General features: G+C 45.6%; 1 protein-coding gene across 1 annotated transcript in view; it reads left to right on the top strand.

Annotated features, from left to right (window-relative positions):
• The window catches only part of ADCY8 (adenylate cyclase 8), a 266,226-nt gene that overhangs the window by 198,103 nt on the left and 46,109 nt on the right, over positions 1–22,014 (top strand). The window contains exons 10-11 of the mRNA XM_002917618.3: positions 10,784–10,985; positions 13,076–13,165. Coding sequence (XP_002917664.2) covers positions 10,784–10,985; positions 13,076–13,165 — 292 coding nt within the window. The remainder of the gene's footprint in view (positions 1–10,783; positions 10,986–13,075; positions 13,166–22,014) is intronic.

The raw sequence follows: 22,014 nt of genomic DNA, 5'->3' as shown, positions 1-22,014 counted from the left end.
AAAAAACACAAAAAAACAAAAAAACCTCACCAAAACTAGAGTATTCACAGTACTTAATTTTAAGACAATATAAAACTACACTAATCAAGAGACTGTGATACTGAAGAAAGAATAGACACATAGTTCAACAGAAGAGTGAGCCCGGAAATAGACTCACACTAATATATATAATAATCCAACTGGTTTGTGACAAGGTGCAAAGTCAATTCAATGGAGAAAGGATATTTTTTCAACAAATGGTACTGGAAAAATTGGATGTTTATATGAAAACAAAAAAGAACCTATACACAAACCTTACACCTTTCACAAAAATAACTGGAAATAGTTATATACCTAAATGCAAAATTATAAAATTTCTAGAAGAAAACAGGAGAATATGTGATCTTGTATTTAGTTGTGAGTTTTTAGATATAATGCCGAAATCATGATCCATGAAAGAAAAAATGGACAAGTTGGACTTCACTAAAATTTACATTTCTGCTGTGTGAAAAACACTGTTCAGAGAAAGAAGACTCAAACCACAGATTAGAAGAAAGCATTTGTAACTCACATATCTGTTAAAGGACTTGTATCCAGGATACACAGAGAACTCTTAAAACTCAACAATAACAAAACAACCCAATTTTTAAAATAGGCGAAAAATCTGAACAGACACTTCACCAAAGAAGATACACAAATATCCAAAAAGCAAATGAGAAGATGTTTAATATAATTTTTCATTAGAGAAATGCAATTAAACATTAAAACAATGATGTTATACCACCACATACCTATTAAGAATGATGAGGGCCAGAAAATGAGGAAGTATTAAAATACACACAAACACACACACACACACACACACACACACGCAATGATGGGAGAATGTCAAAGGGACACAGGAGTCAGCTGAAAGAGCTCCCAGAAGCCAAAGATGGAACAACTTGAATAAGAAAATAAGTAAAACAGAATTGGGCTATAATCCAAAATATACACTAAATAATCTATGGGTTGATACTGATAGAAATAAATGATGGAATGAATAAATTAAGAATAGATAAATCTCCCATTCAGAAAAAATCCCAAATAATTTATGTAGGTAGTCTGTCTTCCATGGTGGAATTTACCTCCCTGCTCCTGTGGGGGCGTGTGGCTATGCTGAATGTAAGTTCCTTCTGAAGAGCACAGTGTGGTTGGAGGGAAAGCCTGGAGAAACATGACAAATGTTCTCAGTCAGCTGACGAAGATTAACATCAACAGTGCTAAGTCATGTTGAATGAGAATGGCACATAAACTCCGTGGTCTTCCTCTCAAAAACCTATAACCCAATCATGGAGGTTGGGGGGAAGGCAAATTCTAATTGAAAAACATTCTACAGTATACCTGGTCAGTACTCCTCACAACTGTCAAGGTCATTTAAAGCAAGAGAAGTCTAAGAAACTCTCACAGTCAGTAGAACCTGAGGAGATATGACAACTAAAGTTAAAGGGAAGAAGAAAGGAGGGATAAACGGAAGGGGAATGAACCATGAGAGACTATGGACTCTGGGAAACAAACTGAGGGCTTCAGAGGGGAGGGAGGGGGGGAATGGGATAGACCGGTGATGGGTAGTAAGGAGGGCACGTATCGCATGGTGCACTGGGTGTTATACACAAGTAATGAATCATGGAACTTTACATCAAAAACTGGGGATGTACTGTATGGTGACTAACATGATATAATAAAAAAATATTATTATAAAAAAATAAACTTGAAGGTGGTATCCTGGATTGGAGATATGAATACGGAAAATCCTATCAAGAACATCCAACCCAGTATCTATGAGCATAAACGAGGGGCCAGACTGTGTTGTTGAAATAATATTCCAATTTTTATTTAAAAAAATTTTTGGAGATATGTACGATTCCAGGGCTGGGACAGGAAATATACAAGATGAGCCTGAAACATCTTGTCCTACTAGAAAATAAGGAAGCCATCAGGTTTATTGGCCATGTCTAAAGGACTCGGAAACCACAGTGAAGATGTTCCCATTGTCCTAAGATGGAATAACTTGAGCTTCAGTATGGATAATTGTTAAGATATTCAATGGAAACCCAGCAAATATTTTTAACTTTATGAGTTTATAATGACATTTTTTAAAGTTGGATGGATGATAGAGGACTTGTTGGTTATCTGGAAACTAGAAGGAAGGGAGGGAGGGGGGAGGAAGGAAGGAAGGAAGGAAGGAAAGGAAGGAAGGAAGAAAGAAAGGTAAGGTAAGGTAAGGAAAGGAAAGGAAAGGAAAGGACAGGAAAGAAAGAAAGAAAGAAAGAAAGAAAGAAAGAAAGAAAGAAAGAAAGAAAGAAAGAAAAGAAAGAAAGAAAGAAAAGTTAGTTTTCTGTATTTCCTGCATGAAGTGTACCACGAACTCACCAAATAGGTGAGTGACACATCATAAAATTATTCATGCTAATAGTTTTTAAAGAAATTATAGAATTAAAATACTGCCATTTTCCAGCATCCCAATGAATTAATGGATCTAGGAATTGAGCATCAGAGGACGTTATTAACACGAAAGGAGAGACAGTCATGTCTCCTGATGGAAGAACACAGTATGTTTCTAGTCTTACCAAAACGATTAAGCCTAAGTCTGATCAGGCCTTTGAATCCAGCTTCCAATTTGCAGGAATCATGGAGGACAAAGGACATTGAATGAGTTTGCAGAAGTCAAATCCAGGTAGTGGAAAAGCTGGAGGTCAAGGGCATATGTTCTTCAATAAAGACACTGTGAAGAAAATAAAGGGATAAAGAGAGAACCGGCAGATATTTTGAAAGACTTAAAAGATAAAACAAATGTCATAAAAAATGGACACAACTAAATTGTAGTGTCTAAATATAGATGATAAAACTATAAAAGAAAGGAAAGTGATTGGTTGGGGTTAGGAAAGAGGGTTATAATGGAGCCTGGGGATGGGCTTTCAGAGTGCCCAACAAAGTTCGTTTCGTGAACTCGGTGGTCATTACAAAGACAGACGTGTTGTAATAGCTAATTAAGCTATACTTGGGTGCGGTTTTCTCTATTTATGCTTCATTTTAAAATTTAAAGCTTTGAGAGAGAGAGCGAGAAAGAGAAGGAAAGACTGTGTATTTCTGCTAAATTGAATGCCTGTTATGAGCTAGACCTGTGTTAGATGCTGGGAATCTATCAGTTAACAAAAAAGACATAAAAAGTGCTCTCCTGGATCTTGTAATCTAGTGGTAGGAGTCAAAGAAATAATCAAAATACATGCATGCGTCTAGATGTAGATGCCATCTCTAGCTACTTACATGCTATGTAGAGCTACATATTGATAGGCTTACGTTCTGCATGTAGATAACGTATATACTATGTACGTAGATCCGTATTTGCTATGGCAGTGAATGAATGAACGAGAAAGGTACCAGGGAGTGCCGTAAGAGGATGGGTATCCTGGCTCCCCAAGAACTATGTAGGGCCTCGGGTCTAAGGGATGGTCTCAGAGTAGTGAGCTGTGAGTGATGGCAGGGTCTTGCCAGATTCACCCTAACTTCCTGGACTCCCTTCTTGACTCCTGCCAGTGGAGAGTTGGGGGCCAAGGAGGGCCCTATCTGTTGCATGCTCTTTCCTGACTCCAGGATTCCCAACAAATACCCTTTATGTGCCCGCTTGTGTGGGACACTGTGCTGGACACTGGAGGTATAGGGTTCGGGTCCCCACTGTCATAAAGCTCATAGTCTAACAGGGGGACAAAGCAATTAGCTAAACAGCAGGAATGTGGTACAAAGACTCTTACGATAGGGCAAGTATAAAGTGGAAGAGGATGCGCAGGAGTGAGGTGAGGAAAACAGATCAAGGCAGGCTTCCCAGAGGTGGTGACCCTGACATCTCAACCCCCTCCTGAAGGACTTGGCAGGTCACAGGAGAGGACTGAGGGGCGGGGCGGGACTGGAAAGTGAGTGTGTGGAGGTGAGGGGTTTGTAAGTCTTGCTGAGGAATTGTGACGGGTTGGCAGAGAAGATATTATGGAAGTTTTTCATCAAAGCAGTGATGGGGGCGATTTTTGACAAGGGTCACACTAACATGGAAAATAGAAAGGTGGAAGGGCCTATAGTTGGGGAGACCAGTAGAAGGCAGGTGCAAAACTCTGGGGTGAGAAATGGTAGGGACAAGATAGTGGAGGTGGCAGTGTGTGGGGGGAGGGGGAACTAGAGAAGAAGAATTTGCTAGATAGGGCAGAGACGGACTGGGCTGTGGGGGATGGGGGACAGAGAGGAGGACCCCAGAGCGGGCCTGAAGGCCTGGACTGGCACTGGGACAGAAAAGATAACTGTGCCAAGGGAGTGTGGCACTTCTATGACCCAGGCAGGCTCCTTTCCCAAGAGGCATGCCCAGGGAAGGTGAGCCAGCCCTGATGCCCGATTCCAAGCTTCAGGGGAAGAGACCTGGCTCCTCGCTTAGCAGCTGGCGGGCAGGAGGCTCTGACTGGGGTGCAAGCTGAAATACTAGCCAGAGCCCCGAGCACACTTGCACAGCTGAAGAGAAAACACTGACAATGAAGAAAACATCCCAAGCTGATCTCTGACCAGACAGGCCACATGTTGTGGGAACAGAGGGGCCCCTTTGCCCCAGACGCAGCAAAAGCTTTCATTAATGTGTGCTGCTTTCCTTTCCAACTCATTTCGTGTCTGATTGATTCTTTGCAACTACACAGATGGCAGGGGACTTTCACTGGCATTTCCTCCGTCATGGACTTTTTAGCAGAGGAGGTGGGCTTTGCTCATAGGACCACAACTGACACTCAGCCCCCAAACCAAACTCTAGTGCTTGCTCCGCTCTTGGCTCTCACTTCCTCATGCATGCAGATGTTCCTCCCGCAGAGGGGTAAACTGAGGAAAGAACAGACAATATCTTTTGTGAGTATGGAACGGTGTAGCTCAGTTGCAAGCACGGTGATGAGGGGGTGGAAGACAGACCCAGAGGAAGGGGAGAGAAGAGGAAAGGAAAGAAGGGGAAAGAAAAATTATGCAAGCAAGAGAGGGAGACTAGAAAAAAAAAAAAGAAAGAAAAGAAAGAAAGAGGCCCTGGGTCTTATTACTTTCTGTGCATCTCACTAGCTGTATTATGTACTTGACCTCTCTGGAGCCTTGATTTTCTCATCTATAAAATGGGAATAACAATGCCTTCTTCCCACGGTTGCTGTGAGAATTAAAGATCCATATCCATTTTGATAAATTCTGGTCCCCTTCCCTTTCAGAGCCATAGTATTTTCATCTGTTGAAGTGGCTAAGAATACCTACCTCTCAGGGTTGCTATGAGGCCCAGGTGTACTACTGGGCTCATAGGCTCTTGCAGAATCTGAGAGGTGGTATAAATGTCATCTTTGGGGATGATCCGACTTTCTGTTTCCCACTGCACCCCAGGCTGCTAGAGGCTGTTCACTCGTCCCCATTGATCCCCGCCTCCCCAGCAAACACCCAGTCGTGATACCAACCCAGACTCTGTTTTAAAGACAGACTACAGAGAGCAATTAGCACTTAATGTCTAGAAATGATTTGGAGAGAGCTGTTTGCAAATCCCTTGCCATTTCTTTCAGACTCACGATTTCAGAAATGAGAGGTTCCCTTGCCTCTTACGGACACCGACAATGCAAAGCAAATTCAGAACCTCTGGACGCCTGAGTAGCTCTATAATTAGATTAAAAACTAGAATTGGTTGCTACAATGTTTATGCGTGCAGAAGGAGATGAACGCTGGGGAGCTGCTGAGAGATTCTTAAGAGGAATTTTATAGGCAGCGCCAGCGCCTTGCACCTTGCAATAATACTCTTCCCATCGATTTTGAAATGGCCTTGGTTTTCTGGATTTCACTGTGAATAGCAGAGAACTAATGTTTCTTTGAGTTCGTCTTATGTGCTAAGCATACTGCTTTATTACTTTAAAGCCAGAACCTCCTTAAAAGGTGGGCTTAACAATTCTGGTTTTGCAGACTAAAAATACAATACTCAGAAGAGTTAGTTATCTTTCCCGAGGCTGGGCCACGGGTTAGGTTTCGGAGCTATGGGTTCAGACACCCAGGGTTTTGCTCGCTCTTGCCACTCACTAACCCACATGCCCGCCGTTTACCTCCTGTCTTAGCTCCTTCGGGCTGCTGTCACAAAATACTATGTACTACGGGCTTATAAACAGCCCGCCCAAGTTCTCACAGCTCTGGAGGCTGGAAGTGGACGATCAAGGCACTGGCACAGTCAGTGTCTGGTGAGAGCCGTCTGCCTTGTCTATACGTGTGTCCTCACGTGGAGGACGGGGCCAGGGAGCCCCGGGGGGTGTGGGGGCTCTTTTATGAGGGAACTGGCCCCATTAATGAGGGCTCTAGCCTTATGACCTCCTCATCTCCCCAGTGTCCCACCTCCAAAACCATCACATTGGGCATTCTGATTCAATATCCAAATGTGGGGGAAATACAAGCCCTCGGTCCATAGCTCTTCCCTTTCCTTTGTAAGTGCTGATCGCTTAAAATGGTGTTAGGGGCAAAAGTGGGTTCAGTGTGCCAATCCCGTACACAGCACTCCAGCATACCAAAATGCCCCACCAAAATTCGACCCAGAAGAGCAATAGCTAAATGGGCAGCAAAGCATCAGTTTTGTAAATTGCCAAGCAGATGCTTGCTTTGCCTGTGCAAAACTAGGGTAAAGGCTGGAACACAGAATGTGGTTGAGGCAAGACACCACATGGTGTCCATTCTGAATCTCCTGGATCTCTACTTGTGTCCCCCTAGTCTGCCTTCCCACTCCAGTGTGAGGTCTCACTGCTGTGATGCTGAGAAAGACCAGTACGAGGCACTCCCCCCACCCAGTGCCAAAGGAACGAAGAAGATCTGGGCAGTTGCCTCTTGGTACTTCCTGGGGACACCTGAGCTTCATTGCCCAGGAGGAGATGGCCGGGCTTCTTAAAGAGAAGGTCCTGGCTCTGGCTTCCCAGCCATCTTAAGGGATCTACAAGGACGGGAGGGCCAGCCTCTGAACTTTACATAAACCTTGAACTTTAACAGTGGCCCCCCTGCCTTCCGAGAAGAACCAGGTCCCCTGAACATCCCGGATAGGCTCTGGCAGACTATCCGGCCAATGGCAGACTCCTCCTGGAAGCAAGGGGGCAGGTAGAGGGGCCGGAGGGTGGCTGAGAATCCCTTTCCCTAGGAAGGCTGGTGAGGGGAGGAACAGCATCTTCTCTCCCCACAAAAAGTGTAAGTCAGTGACTGTTTATTGGTCGCTGTCTGCGTGCTCAGCTCTATAGCAGGTGTCACGGTAGAATCCAGAGAAAAACAGCCTTGAAGGATGAACGAGACATTCCCCCAGGAGAGAGCACAGAAGGAGAAGCACAGTCCGTAGGGCACGTATCTGAGTGTTGCCCGTGGAGGGTGGAGAGGCGAGAGGGGGAGCCCAGAGCCGCCGTGGAGGTCCACAGACAATCCGGATGACAGCGGGGGCCACTGAACAGTCCGAGGCTCCTGCTCAGTGGCTCTCAACGTCCTCTTTGCTGGCTCTGCTTCTGCCTCCCACTTTGAAACAAGGCATTCGTACTCTTGGTGGCTGCCTCACGGTATCGAGATGTGTCAGCCTCGAAATTGGCCCCTTTTCTCCGGGGACTGTCTGACAAAAGCGATCCTCCTTCGTTTGCCTCCCCTGGGTGCCCTGGAATGATGGTGTGCTGTTCAGGAGTGTTTTTCCAGCCTGTTTGGGGGGAAGTTTCCCATCTGCCCAGAGCCCTCTGGGAACCCGCTGCTGCACAGACCTCCTGTTCTTATCTAGAACTCCTGCAGAGACTTCCTGTCAAGGTGATCTATAAAGCCAAAACTGTGCAAGTATTAAAAAAAAAAAAAAGGAAAATATAAAGCCTTCAACAATAAAAACTGGGGCTGTGGGGAGAGTGACTTGCCAGCCTTTGTGATGCTTTAGCATGCAGAGGAATTTGCCAGTCTTGGTTATCCATCCTCCCCCTTGCAAATGTCTTACCTCCTGGCTGTCCTGACGCCAAGCACTTCTTCTCTCCTGCTCATTTGACTACATTCCCTAAATTCCTCTTGCTGCCGTCTCTCCTTCCAGCCCACCAGCTTCTTCTGTAGCATCGTCTGTGGTGCCTTTACTTCTTACCCTCCTTGGGCAAGCTCCTCCCTTCTCAGATCTTCAGCCGCCACCTGTTCCCTGCAGACCCACCATCCCTCCAACTGCCTAGCCGTCCACGTGTCTCTAGCTGGGTGACCCACGAGCACCAGAAATTCAGCTGGTCCCAAATCAAATTCACCATCCTTACCCTCCATGGGCCAGCTTCTCTTCCTGCACTTACCAGTTCAGATGGTAAAAGCACGAGTGTCGTCCTTAACGATACCACTCTGCCGCACACCTCCGCTCACATACACAAAACACGTACTAAGATTACCACCACGTCTTTCCCTGCACCTCCCAGTTATCCATGCTGCTGCTTCATGAGACTCCCTTGTAATCAGTCCCGAACTATCTAAACCTCTTCTAAGCCCTTTCTCTTCTCTTCACCCCGTCCTTCACCTCTCGCCATGGTTGTCCTTCAGATACACAGATCCGACTGTGTCCTTCCTGATTAAAAATCTGGAACATCTGTGTATCACCTTCATGTGGAACTTTCTACACAACATGTATGAGACCTCCTCACTCTCCAGTCCCACAGCCTCACCACCTGGGTTAGTGGAACTTGTAAACACACTGGTCACTCTTACTCTCCTGATGCTCTTCTCATGCTCCCCACTTTTTCTTCCCTAAAACCCTCTCTTCAACCTCCAAGTCCTGACCCAAATGTCACCTCTTTTGTGAAGCCTCCCTTGATTCCTTTTCCTGTTTTCTAAATGATGGTTGTCCAAACCCCTTTATAGATCATAGCATATTCTCCAATAGTTCATTGTGTATATGTTCATATTCCCCTCTAGATTATGATCTCCTAGAGGATGGGAAAGATGTGTCCTGGTGCCTACCACTGTATCTGGGAAGAAGCTTGTTGAATGAATAAGTAAATGACACCACAGAATCCAAAAAAAGATGACAGCACACGTGGGAGGTCTCTCATTCACCAAAGTGATTAGAATGGCACAGTGGACTTTATTTTTTTTTAAAGATTTTATTTTATTTATTCGACAGAGATAGAGACAGCCAGCGAGAGAGGGAACACAAGCAGGGGGAGTGGGAGAGGAAGAAGCAGGCTCATAGCAGAGGAGCCTGATGTGGGGCTCGATCCCATCACGCCGGGATCACGCCCTGAGCTGAAGGCAGACGCTTAACCGCTGTGCCACCCAGGCGCCCCGGCACAGTGGACTTTAAATCCTAGCTCTAACACTAACCAACTCAGTGACCTCAGAGAAGTTGCTTTTCTCTGAGTCTTAAATCTTCACCTGAAAAAAGAGATTAAGAGACTTCATAAGTCGGTACCAAGGAATGGAAATCAGCTGTTATATAAAGTGCTTAGCATTGTGTCTAGCACATAGTCAGAGCTCTGTGCATTACTGACACGAGTGTTACTAATAATAAATATGGAAATCCAGGCAGGAGGATAGTAAGGCATTGAGAGAAGGTGGGCCTAACTTCATTCACTTAATGTATGTTCCCAATGGTGGAAGACGCTAAAGCCACTTCCAGGAAGGTACCCTTCAATGTGCAACAGTGGGCTGGCTGAAAGAGAGGTAGAGAAATGAGACACGAATGACTGGACAGAGAACAGAGAATGAACGATGAATTCCCAAGAAGAAGCAATACGCCTGGTGAGAGGTTGGTTGATAAGGAGAGGAAGCAGTCAAAGATGCCTCCAGAGATGGGGNGTGTTACTAATAATAAATATGGAAATCCAGGCAGGAGGATAGTAAGGCATTGAGAGAAGGTGGGCCTAACTTCATTCACTTAATGTATGTTCCCAATGGTGGAAGACGCTAAAGCCACTTCCAGGAAGGTACCCTTCAATGTGCAACAGTGGGGTGGCTGAAAGAGAGGTAGAGAAATGAGACACGAATGACTGGACAGAGAACAGAGAATGAACGATGAATTCCCAAGAAGAAGCAATACGCCTGGTGAGAGGTTGGTTGATAAGGAGAGGAAGCAGTCAAAGATGCCTCCAGAGATGGGGTTTGAGACCACCACGTTGCTGGAAACCACCTGACACCCAGCAGAGGTGTCCAATAGACGGGCTACCATGGACAGAGCTTTGGTGAGCCCTTGAAGCTAAGATGTATACTTGGGAGTGATGTTGAAGCCTTGGGCAAGGATGAGTTCTTACCTACAACTCAAATTGCACCCTTACCCATGTCTCAAGTGCCACAGAGTATATTCCCTGCAAACCTTGGTAATCACTAAGCAAACCGAGCAACTTGGAACAGGTGCCAAGTTCAGTTCTTGGCATCAGAGTAGACCAAGAGGGAGAGTGTTTCATAAAACCCACCTCGAAGGGCAAAGGGCATGTGGGTCCCTCCCACAGCTGGGGTATTGAGATAAAATTCCAGTGGTGTGTTGCCTTGGCAGCAGCTGCCTAGTGAGAAAGATGATGATAGGAGAAGAAGAAAAAAAAGGCAGGAACAATAAATCAACCATGGTCGTTTCAAAGTTTCTCAATAGAATGTTCTAGGGATGGATGTAATAAAAATGTCTCCTGCTGATTTTTCTTGAACAAACAGAGCTTTAGAGAATTATTGGGTGCGGGGGTGGGGAAGGGCAGTCATGAATGTGATTACCAGTGTTGCCCAGTGAGTGGAGATCAGACTATTGTCGCCATGTGACCCAATGTTCTGGGTTTCCCTGCAGGCTGATGCCGATGGCCATCCAGTTTTCCATCCTGATTATGCTGCACTCGGCTCTGGTCCTCATCACCACGGCGGAGGATTATAAGTGTTTGCCCCTTGTCCTCCGGAAAACTTGCTGTTGGATTAACGAGACCTATTTGGCCCGGAACGTCATTATCTTTGCATCCATCTTGATTAACTTCCTGGGCGCCATCTTGAATATCGTAAGCATTCCAAACCCATCATGCCTCTGGCTTCTCGCGTGCAGGCAGGAAAGAAGGGTTATGGAGCCTGCAGCTTCTTGCGTTGCTTTCCTTGGTACCACTTACCTTCAGGTGCCTGGTGCAGCCCCAAGCTTAGAGACAGAGAACAGAAATGCGGCTACTGTCAGAGCTGCACATTTTACTGGTGGCAAATTGTCTCTTTCCCAGTGGGGGAGGTTATCTGCTCCAAAGGAGCGTAAACACCCTAAAATTTCTGTTTTGTCAGTGGCCAACCAGTTATAATTATGAATCAGAATTCCCTTTAATTCAGTACCTACCTGCTATGTGCCATGCACTGAAGGAGGAGCTGTACAGGTTTTTCTTATTAAATCCTCACATAAACCCGGTGAGGTAAGTCTCCTTATCCCCACTTTATGGCTAAGGAAACTGAGGCTCAGAGACATGAAATAACTTGCTAATAAGGTCTGTCTGACTCCACAACTCACACTCATTCTCAAATGCTAAATTGTATCTCTGGGAGTGGGGGTGGGTGGAATGGAAATAAAAGAGCTGTCATTTCTTGAGTACCTACTATGTGCTACAGGTAGGTATTACCATTCCCATGCAATGAGTAAGTAAATTGCACTTCAGCTTGAGCTCTTGCCTATGCCTTTCTAAGAGTTCATATTGGGTATGACACATTGAACTTGGATGACTCAGCTGCCATATTTATCACTGCTTTTAATTTGGCGATCCATGTTTTAATGATTTCATTTTCTCTCTACAATGGTAACATGATAACGACAGCATTTTCTGTGTATATACAAACAGTCTGTGTTGTCCATGGCTTACTTAGTTCCTCTAGATTTTAGGAGTGATCTGTCTGATTCCACGTTTTGAACTTGGAATGTTGAGAGGGGCTGGTGGAGGCATCCTCTTGTGGCTGAACCCATCATTGTGCCCTTTGGGCCTGAGGGAGGGTCTCCACGTGCTCAGGGACCCAAACTGGGAACTCACACCGTTGTCATCCTGTGAATAGGAGGCTTATACTGCCAGAAATTCGTTGTCCAGAATGGCCCAGTAATTACTTGGAGTCTGTGTTGCAAGCTCTGTGGTTGGCCTTGTAGGAAAGGATTCTAGGGGATAAAGAAAAAGGAAAATCCTATTCTAACTGAAGTCATCATCTAATGAATATTTTATGGATTATTGCAATTGAAAATGGAAGTGCTTAAGAGCATTCATTGATCATGGCCTGCAGAGGCGTAGCCACGATCTCAAGTCTTGACGAATCAGGTATTTCCGGGATGCAGGATTTGGAAATAAATTCAGTGACTCGAGGTCAGGGTTACCTCTCGGCCACCCACGCCCCTGGGGTGCAGCAGGAAGATCAGAGGCTTTGGAGTCAGATAGACCTGCCATCAGATCTCAGCTCGACTGCTTACCAGCTCGGTGATCCTAGACAAGTTACTTTACTTCTCGGAGTTTCATATTTTTTTATTGTAAAATGGGGATAAAAACAGTAGCTACACCACAAGGTGGTTGTGAGGCTTTTTTTGTCCCAAGTGTTTGGCACAGAGGAGGCATTCCGCCACCGGTAGCCTCTCTTTCCTGAGCACTGCAAAACCGGCAGCAGTTTCTGGCCTAGGGAAGGCCTCCCCCCGCTCCCCTGCCCCATGCTAAGAGTCTTTCTGGACAATGTGCCCGTCAGATCCCCGGAATCCTCCCAGCTGTGGACGAGGAGACAGGCTGCGAGCATACCCCAGACCTTTTCTCGTGCCATCTGGCTCTCTTCAGAGCCCCACAGGCACTCTCCCCTGACCCTACATGACGGGGCCCGGAGAGCTGTCTTAGCCTGGCTTCGGGGCTGGCTTGCAAAAGCTCTTTCTGAGCCAGTACCTTCTTTAAGATGAGAGAGCAGATCCCAGCTGGCCCCTCCGTTCTGGAATGAAGCCGCCTGTTAGGTCTGGTCTGCCCAGGCTCTTGCCGAAGCTCAGCAGTGAGGACGCACTGCTTTGTTCCCAGCACTCACACTGACTTTGTTGTTCCTCTGTTGTGTTGTTTTGTTTTTTGTTGTTGTTGTTGTTCTTCTTCTTTTTTTTTTTAATCCGCAGCTGTGGTGTGATTTTGACAAGTCGATACCCTTGAAGAACCTGGCTTTCAATTCCTCAGCTGTGTTTACAGATATCTGCTCCTACCCAGAGGTATTTATTCTCGAGCTCCCCTTGGCAAGACTTGGGCCTAGGGACCGCCGCCAGCTGCACACAAACACGACTGGTTGGAGGGTCTCGGAAAGCGTTCCAGAGGCCTGCTTCCTTCTTCTGCCTCCTCCTCCTGCTGCTCCCCCTCTTCCCCCTTCCCCTTCTCTGCCTTTCCTTCTCTCCCCTGCCTCCTTCCCACCCTCACTTTTAGCCTTTCCCGATTCTCCCTTCTTCTTCCTCCTTCTTTCTTCCTTCTTCACCTGTACCTCTATCCATTTTCCTCTTCCCTTTTATTGCCTCCCTCCCCTACTCATTTCCCCTTCTCATCTCAAAATCCTAGAGCAGAATGTGCTGTTGTTTCCAGTGTAGAGCAGAGTTATGGCTCAAATGGTGTTTGCTGCATTCCGGAAGAAGGGAAAGAAGGAAGAGAGGGAGGGGGAAAGGAGGAAGGAAGGTAGGGGAGGGGGAGGGAGAGGGGAAGGAAGGAAGGAAGGAAGGAAGGAAGGAAGGAAGGAAGGAAGGGGAAAGGAAAGGAAAGGAAAGGAAAGGAAAGGAAAGGAGAGAAAGAAGGAGGGAGGGAGGGAGGAAAGGAAAGGAAAGAAGAGAAAGGAGGAGGGAGGAAGGAAAAGAAGGAAGAAGGAAGGAAGGAGAGAAGGGAAGGAGGGAAGGAGAGATGGAAGGAAGGAAGCTAGTGAGTCACAAACCTAGAAAACCACAACTAAACTTAAAGCAAAGAGCAGCACCACGGGGTCAGGAGGTTTCCCAACAGATACCCACCATCATTATGTAAGTCTCACCCTCCCTTGGACACAGAGCTACAGATCTGGCCCTGGGCCTTGGGGTCAGCCTAAGGCACTGGGCAAAGAATAGTCTTAGGCTATGCTAGCCATAGCCCAGAACTTTACATTTAGGGGCAGAAGTTCTGGGTCAGGAGAAAGGACAGCCGGGATGTCCTAGCAGACCCCAGCCAACATCACACTCCAAGAACCCGGGTAGATCCTTGTCCTCTAAGACCCCTCCACCATCTGGGTGGGGGAAAGGCTCTGTGTTATCTCACTTGGGCCCCAGAATCGGTGTGAAAAACGTTCTGAAAAGGAGAGAAAGCCTCCTGCCCCGTACAAGGTATAGAGTGTCTATTTGATACACACGGTATCATTCAGTCCTCCAGCTGTAGGGGGCACAGACGGTTGGCATCTCCATTTTCTAGATAATGCAACAGAGGCCCGGAGAGTAACTTGCTCAGTGCCACCCAGCACCACTCCTGCCTGCCCTCCATCCTCCCTCACTTCTTCCCTTCCTTCTTTCTTTTTGTCCTTCTCTTCTTAATTCAGTTCTCGAGACTTGGAACTGCAGTTCAAACCCTACCTGGCTTGTTCTTGACCTTGTGCTTCTGTATCCAGGCTTGGTCCTCCATTCCTAGGGAGGAACTAGGCTTTTCTTAAGGAAGTCCAGGGCAGGATGGGACTAGCTCTCGTTGGGGGACATCTTCCCACCAAGTACTAAGAGAGCACAGATTTCGTGGACTCTGTGGGACACCAGCTCCCTGAGAACGTCTCAGTTTGGAGGGCATGAGGGGTGTCGCATAAGGCAATGAGTTGGCCACCCGTCAGCTGTGGAGAGGTAGCCAAAGCTGGATTTCCCTCCCTGCTGAGCCCCTTCACCTGCTAGCAGTGGAATCTTGAGTTAGCTCTTCTTCTCTCTGACCCTGAGGTTCCTTGTCTGTAAAGTGGGAAAAATAGTATCTTCTTCACATGGCTTTGTGGAATTAGGGAATATCACGTCATCATGGTGCCTACCTAGATGAGTTTGCACATGCGGAGCTCCAGCGTGTCATCTGACGTGAAGTTGGTGTTTGTGAGCTATTCGTCTGGGCTTCCACGTCACTCTAAAAGAGTGTATACCCTTGACCCCAAACCTAAACTCCCAAACTCAGGACCACAGCACTTATGGGTTTCCCAGTCCTAAGAAAGTGGCTTCTGGATCACAGAACATCATCTCTGTGCCTCGGTTTCCTTATCTATAAAACGAGGAGGAAAGTAGTACCTTCCTTGAGGGCGGTTGTGAGGATTCAGTGCATTAATCCTTGCGAAATGTCCAGTGTAACATCTAGCGCAAAGTATCTGCTCATTAAATGTCAGCCATGATGCATTTAGGATTTCCTGTGAGAAGGTTTTGAGCCTGCACCACTGATACCCGTTTATCTCTAAGTTATATTCCTGGATCACTGTGCTAATGTATGGTATACATTATGGAACATATTCAAAACATAGAAATATTTAAAAAAGAGATAAAATAAATAAAAGTTTCAATACTTTCCTCCCACAAACTGTGACCTCCAGCCAAATTCTACCTGCTACCTGTTGTGTAAGTAAAGTTTTATTGGGGCTTAGCCACATCCATTTAGTACCAGTTGTCTATGGCTACTTTTTTTTTTGGGTACAGATTTATTTATTTATTAGAGAGAAAGGGAGAGAGCAAGCATGGGCAGGGGGAGGGGCAGAGGGAAAGGGGAGAGAGTCCTCCAGTAGACTCCATGATNAAGTAGACTCCATGATGAGGGCTCAGTCCCAGGACCCCGAGATCATGACCTGAGCCGAAATCAAGAGTCAGCTCCTCAACCGACTGAACCCCCAAGCGCCCCGTCTAGGGCTACTTTGATAGCACAATTGGCAGAGTTGAGTAGCTGCAAGAGATGGTGTGGGGCCCACTGAGCCAAAATATTTTCTATCTGACCCTTTACAGAGTTTGTCAACTCTTGACATCCCCCCAGATGCAAGAATCCCACTGGCCTAAAAGATGGGGATCTGGACTTTTTCAATCATGATTACCACCCACAGCCTGATTTGACTGACCAGTTGCCGTCTTGACATACAGGGCTGTGCCTCCCTACCTAGGGATTTGTCCACCGAACGAGAAGGAATTAAACATTCAGATCTTGTAAAAGACTTAATTTGCACACAATGCCTCCCAGCACTCACACGCGTGTGTCCCCAAATCCCTTCATCTCTCTGAGCTTTTGCTTCCTCATCTGTGTATCTGACCTCTCTACTTCACCCCGTGAGAAACAGGACTTAGTCCGAAAGCATGAGATATAGACATTTCATATAAACATGGTTGATGTGGTATAAGCGTAAGAAGCTGTTCTAATATATGGGATCGAGTATAATTTAGTCTTGAACCAGAGCTTGCCAGTTACTCAAAATGGATGAAGATACAGTAAATGACAGTGAAAAAAGCTGCATTCCAACTACGATGTGAGGAATTGTCTGTGGGGGAGGGGTTCTGCGAAACTAATGTAGATCACACGTGCAAACCCAGGGTGTCGTTATCTCAAACACCTGCACTGGGTTCTCAGCAGGCTCGATAGGAAGAACTTCATTTTAGAGTCGAGCCCCTTTATTATATGCACTGGCACATTTGAATAAATTGTCAACTGTATTTGCAGGAGCAGTTAGAGCTTGCTAATGTTTTGAAGTGTCCCTGAGAGCCGATCTCCCATAGGGGTGTCATTATCTGTGTCTTTGCTCATTAAATATTAGCTGTCATGATGAAAAGCAGAGAAGAAAGGTGAGGGGATTGAAAGGGGAAGACAAGAGGGAGAAAAAGCAAGAAGGAGGCAGAAAGAGGAAGAGAAACAATGAAAAGAAAAGAGAATCCGTGGTCAAGCAAATAGGCAGATTTTTTTTTTAATTCCAAAAGTGGACGGTAAAAACTGGTGCCTGAATTTCTGGTTAACTCCTCAGGTGGGAGTCCGACCCCTGAGTGGTTTTGGAAGAAACTTTATTCAGGGTATTCAGAAATCCCCAGCTGCTGTTCAGGATAAAATTAGATTTTCCCACGCTCCCGCAGCAGCAGGCCCACCAAAACATTCAAACGAAGGAGTGTCAAACGGCTTTGCAGTAATTTCAGAACTTTTTCAGGTTGAACAGAGGGCTGTTACACGAGCTAATTTTGTTTCTGCACGGAGCCAATTAGACGTTACCGCTAAATATATAAAGAAGATCGATGTGTTTTTTCCCAAATGATAATCAGTTTTTGGAATCTCTTTTCCCCAGTAAGAGTGCAAAAGCCATAAAAGCACAGGGTGATCCAAAAACCAACAAGCCTCACCTTACTGAAGCTTAGATTTCAAGTCTTTAAGGACATTCACAGAACATGGGAAACAGAACAGGTGTGGGTGGCGGAGCCTGTGTGGTGACCTTGGCTGAGCGAGGGCTCTTTTTCTGCCATTTACTTGCTGTGTAGCCTGGGACAAATCACTGAAACTCTCTGAGTTTTAGTTTTCTTATCCGTATAATGGGATTATTTTTGTTGTTGTTGTTGTTTTGTTTTGTTTTTTGGAACCCAGCATGGGGCTTGAACTCACAACCCTGAGATCAAGACCTGAGTCAAGATCCAAGAGTCGGTTGCTTAACTGAGTGAGCTACCTGGTCATCTCTATAAGGGGATTTTTAATAATACTTATCTCATAAGATTGTTGGGGTGATAAATAGAGATGACACCCATAAAGCACTCATTAATATTAGCTTCTTTCTTGTCTCTTTCTTGAAGGCTTTGGTAACTAAGGGAGAACAGTGCCTGCCCAAGTGGAGATCTGAGTTGAAGGAAGATAGGGCCGTAACAAATTTTTTGAATGCTCAAGGCTCTACGATTCAAACATGAGACTATCTAGATAATCCTGTGTCCAGGGTATGACTAAAAACTTGAACAGGCCATATTTTCATAGCCTGTTTCCCTTTCATGATCGTGCTCTCCTGGCCTCACCAACTGTTTCCAAGATGGTGACCACCTTGCATTGCATTGTTCTCAGGGAGCCAGATCCTTCCAGACCCTGTACTTGTTGCCCATGCTGAGGGAGTGGCCTTGGAGGGCACACACTCATTCCAACAATCTCACTATGTTCCTCTTTGCTGATCATCCTTAGCTGACAGCGTATAGTTCCTAGATGTATGTTTCACAATGTCAAATAGCTATCCCCTGGAAGCACATTTAATTTATGGAAGTCACTGAGAGGCATGATCTGGCTGTACATCACTGTTCAGGAATCAAACACAGACTGCATTTTTGATGTTTTTCTAACTGGACTGTGATGATAATTTACAAAGATCTGAGCTCAGTCATCAAAGAAGCGCAACCAAGACAAGGACATAGTCTTGCAAGTGACTGCATTGAATCGGCCAGTAAGCACTGCCAAGACAAGCATCATCCTACATTTTAAAAAATATCGTGTAGTGATGCCTTTCCATAAGAAATAGATACTGTATGGGTTCTTTGATTAGGTTTTGCTTCACAGTTTTCCTGGGATAGTCATTATTCGTACATTTCATTAATACAGGTATGTCTTTCCAGGAAGGATTGTGAGGTTAAAGTATTGACTGGGAATTTAGTTGTTTCTAGGAAATATCTAGAATAGTTTATCTGTCCTCAACCCAAGTCATAGATAAACATCACATCTACTTATGGACTTTAAATGCGGTGTTGACAGCTCTAAGCTAACAGCTATACTAAACTAGAGAACATTCTCCATGCTTCCCCTAGTAGGGTGAAAATAAGGCCGGTCATGGAAACCAGGATCTAGAATAAGCCAAAGCACAGTCAGGTTGTAGCAGAGCACCCAGCCTATAGAAAATGCCCCTTTCCCCTGCCTCACACAATCCAGTAAAGAGCGGGGAACGTCAGGTTGGTCATCTCCACCCACACCCGTGGTGACCCCCAGTTCCTGACACCGTCACTCCTGCACCGTGTGGGGAGGGGAAACTCAGGGATGAAGCAGAGAAGCCTCTGTCCTTGGCTCACGTGCACTTCACGGCACTGATGGTACCAAGAGTTACCACCAAGAACCAGGTTTTGTGTGAATCAGAAAGTTTGGGTTCTTTCTTTGAAGGACAGTGACTTCTGAAAATTGTCAGCTGTCTTTCTTCTTTTTTTTTCTGTGAGTTTATAATGCCAGGGGACTTGGCCTCAACCAAATGGGGGCTGAGAGCCCAGTGTGTGTGACTTGTGTGGGGTGGAGTTCAAGTTCTTCTTCACGTTACCACGGTGTGACAGGCTTCCTCCTCCTCCTCTTGCAGGAGGAGAACGTTCACCTATTGCCAAGGTCATTTATAGTACTTGGTGGCAATGTCCTGACCCTGGCGGGGTGCCTTCCAGCCCGGCACAGTTCTTGGTGCCCAGTAGGTCCTCATTCAACAATTGTAGAATATTAATGTATGGTTTAGTTGGCAAAATGCTTCGTGCAAACACGATCGGCTCTTGCTCCTCTGAACCTTTTGCCATGGCATGGGAGTCCAACTTTTTTTCAGTACAGCCTTAGAAGAAATTGCTTTATTTGTCACTTCCCAAGTCAACGTATCATCCGAGAGAAGAAAATCTTGATTATTTGGAAGCAGAAAAGTGTCATAGAGGCTTCCCTCTTCTGTAGAATGGGTAAAAGAATAGTACCTGTCCTTGGATCATTTTATTTTAAGAGTTAAGTAAGAGGAAACATACGGAGTCATTCAAAAAGTATCTTACACAGAATTCATGCTCAGCAAATGTTTGGTTATCATTATTACTCCCACCTTCACCATCTTACCCCTGATACGCAGGCATTGCCATTCCCACTTGATCCCCTCACCTTACCTAGTGTTCATCTAGGGCCTGGGCTGCCTCCCATCTGCACATCCTCAGTGTCTGTCCCTCCTCTCCTACCCACATGTCAACCTCGCTACTGAAATGCCTCTCACCTCTCTTCTCCTAACTTGGAGACCAAGGTGCTAGAGCTCTTTGGGGCAGTCAATTTTTTATTTTCCTAGTCGAAATTGTTGTATCATGATTGGGTCTCTTATCCCCTTAGAATGCATAGCTTGTCTGTGTTCACTATTAAAGATTGGTGGAAACTGCCCGGTTCCTAACATTTCTCATACATATCCTGGCTGTACTATTTTTCATCATTAAAAACTAGGAAGATGTAGAGAACCCCATGATGATATGGGATGCAGGCTTCTCGGGAATAGAGGAACTCTCTGCAGAACAGTACTTCTGACCCACTGCTTCATTTGATATTCAGTGTTATGATCAGATTAAAGGACTTTTACAGAAGAAAATAATCCACTCCAAAGCCATGTCCTATCTGTGTCCATTCTTAGCATTGTTGTGATTATAGTGCATATCAAATTTTATATCTTGCTTTCCAGTGTTGTTATTTTGAAAACATTTTCTATATGTTGCCTTTGAAAGGCTCCTCTGAATATCTTTGTCTATGGAGATTTTTATTTGGGGGTGGCTACCTGTTTTTCCACTCCTGTCTCCTCATTGTGCTCTCACACTCCCAACAATCCCTAATCAATGTTCTTATTTCTCTTCTTCCACAGCCCCTCAAACATCAGAGTCTCTACATTTTAGTCTCGTATCTTCTGCCTTTACTTTTCATGCTCTGCTTGGGCAGTCTCCACAGCTGTGGGGTCAACTGAACTATGTCAGATGTGTGTCTCTGGACCCTTCTGTCTTCCGAAGCTCAGCCTCACACCTGTGGTTGCCATGAGCTGTCCTTCCTGAATCATCCTCGAAACCTGAAGCTTAAGAAGCCTAAAGCTAAATGCATTCTCTTTCCCCATCCTCATTGGTTGGTAGTTGGGTTTTTCTCTTAGTTAATCGATGAACCCCTGCGGAAATTCTTAGCGCCAGTCTGACTCCTCCTTCTCCCCACCTTCACGTAAAACTAGATGTGTCTCTTGCCCCATCTATTGGGTTAGTCCCCAAACTTGTCATTAAACCTTCAGCTTTTTGCCATGAATTACAATCCATCCTGTACCTGTCCACACCACACCAGATCCTAGAGCACGGATCTGTTGACTCCATTACAAACCGGAAACCCATTGTGGCTCCTCGTGGACTACAGAATAAATAAAGCACAGACTTCGCAGCAGAACATAACGAGAGTTTTTGCAAGGTGGCTTTGCCTCCTATCTCTGCCCTGCCACACCTCTGACCCCCCAATGCTCAGGGCCCATTCCGGGGGCACTCAAGAAGCTTTGGAGCTTCCGAGTTCCTGGGCTCACTTAAAAGAACACAGAGACTGTTGGTCTTTTGACAGAGATTAGTCATTGTGTTGGGTCCAGCATCCTCCTAAGTTATAGGAAATATGCAATTTATGGGTCCAGAGGCAGCTGAAAGAGAGGTTTTCGCAAAGTCATAACACTTCCGTAGCTTCCTGCTCCTCTCCGTTTCCTGGTCCCACTCCCAGCTCATTCAAGCTAGAAAAGAGACGGAGGGAAAGCTCCTGATGTTATTCATCCAGGTCTCGTGCCTTCGATGTCCTATGGTTTACAGCATCACCATAAGGTTCAACCTTACACTTTAAAGCAGAAAGTTCCCTCAACTGTGCAAGGCAGTGAACAAGGTGGTTCCTTTCAGTGGAATGGAGGGGGACAGCAGCGCTGCCAAGAGCACACTAACACAGTCGGTTGAGGCAACAAAAAGAAAAAGATACATCAATCCATTGTGCAAACGTGGGACTGTATTTAAATACTATGACTTCAGATGTCTTGGCAGACAAAGAAGGAGGGCAACTCATTTGAAACATACCTGCCTGCCAATGTTACTAGCTCTCTTTATGATTAATTATGTGGTTCTTGGATATACCCAAGGCATTCATTCTATAGATGTGTTCCTTTGTACCTTTGAGTCCATGTCATTCTATCCTCCGATAATGTTCTTCCTACCCCTTTTCTGTCATGTGAGTCCTATCCATCTTTCACATCCAGTTCAAATCCACCTGTCCCATAAATCCTCCTCCAAACTTGTGTTCCTTCTGCCCCTGCGTTTCATCACATTTGATCACATTGCTGACAGAGCACATCCCACAGGATGTT

This window comes from Ailuropoda melanoleuca, chromosome 9, assembly GCF_002007445.2.
Source record: "Ailuropoda melanoleuca isolate Jingjing chromosome 9, ASM200744v2, whole genome shotgun sequence".
NCBI classification, from domain to species: Eukaryota; Metazoa; Chordata; class Mammalia; order Carnivora; family Ursidae; genus Ailuropoda; species Ailuropoda melanoleuca.
The sequence above is the reverse complement of the archived record's forward strand: the minus strand, read 5'-3'. Positions and strand labels throughout refer to the sequence as shown.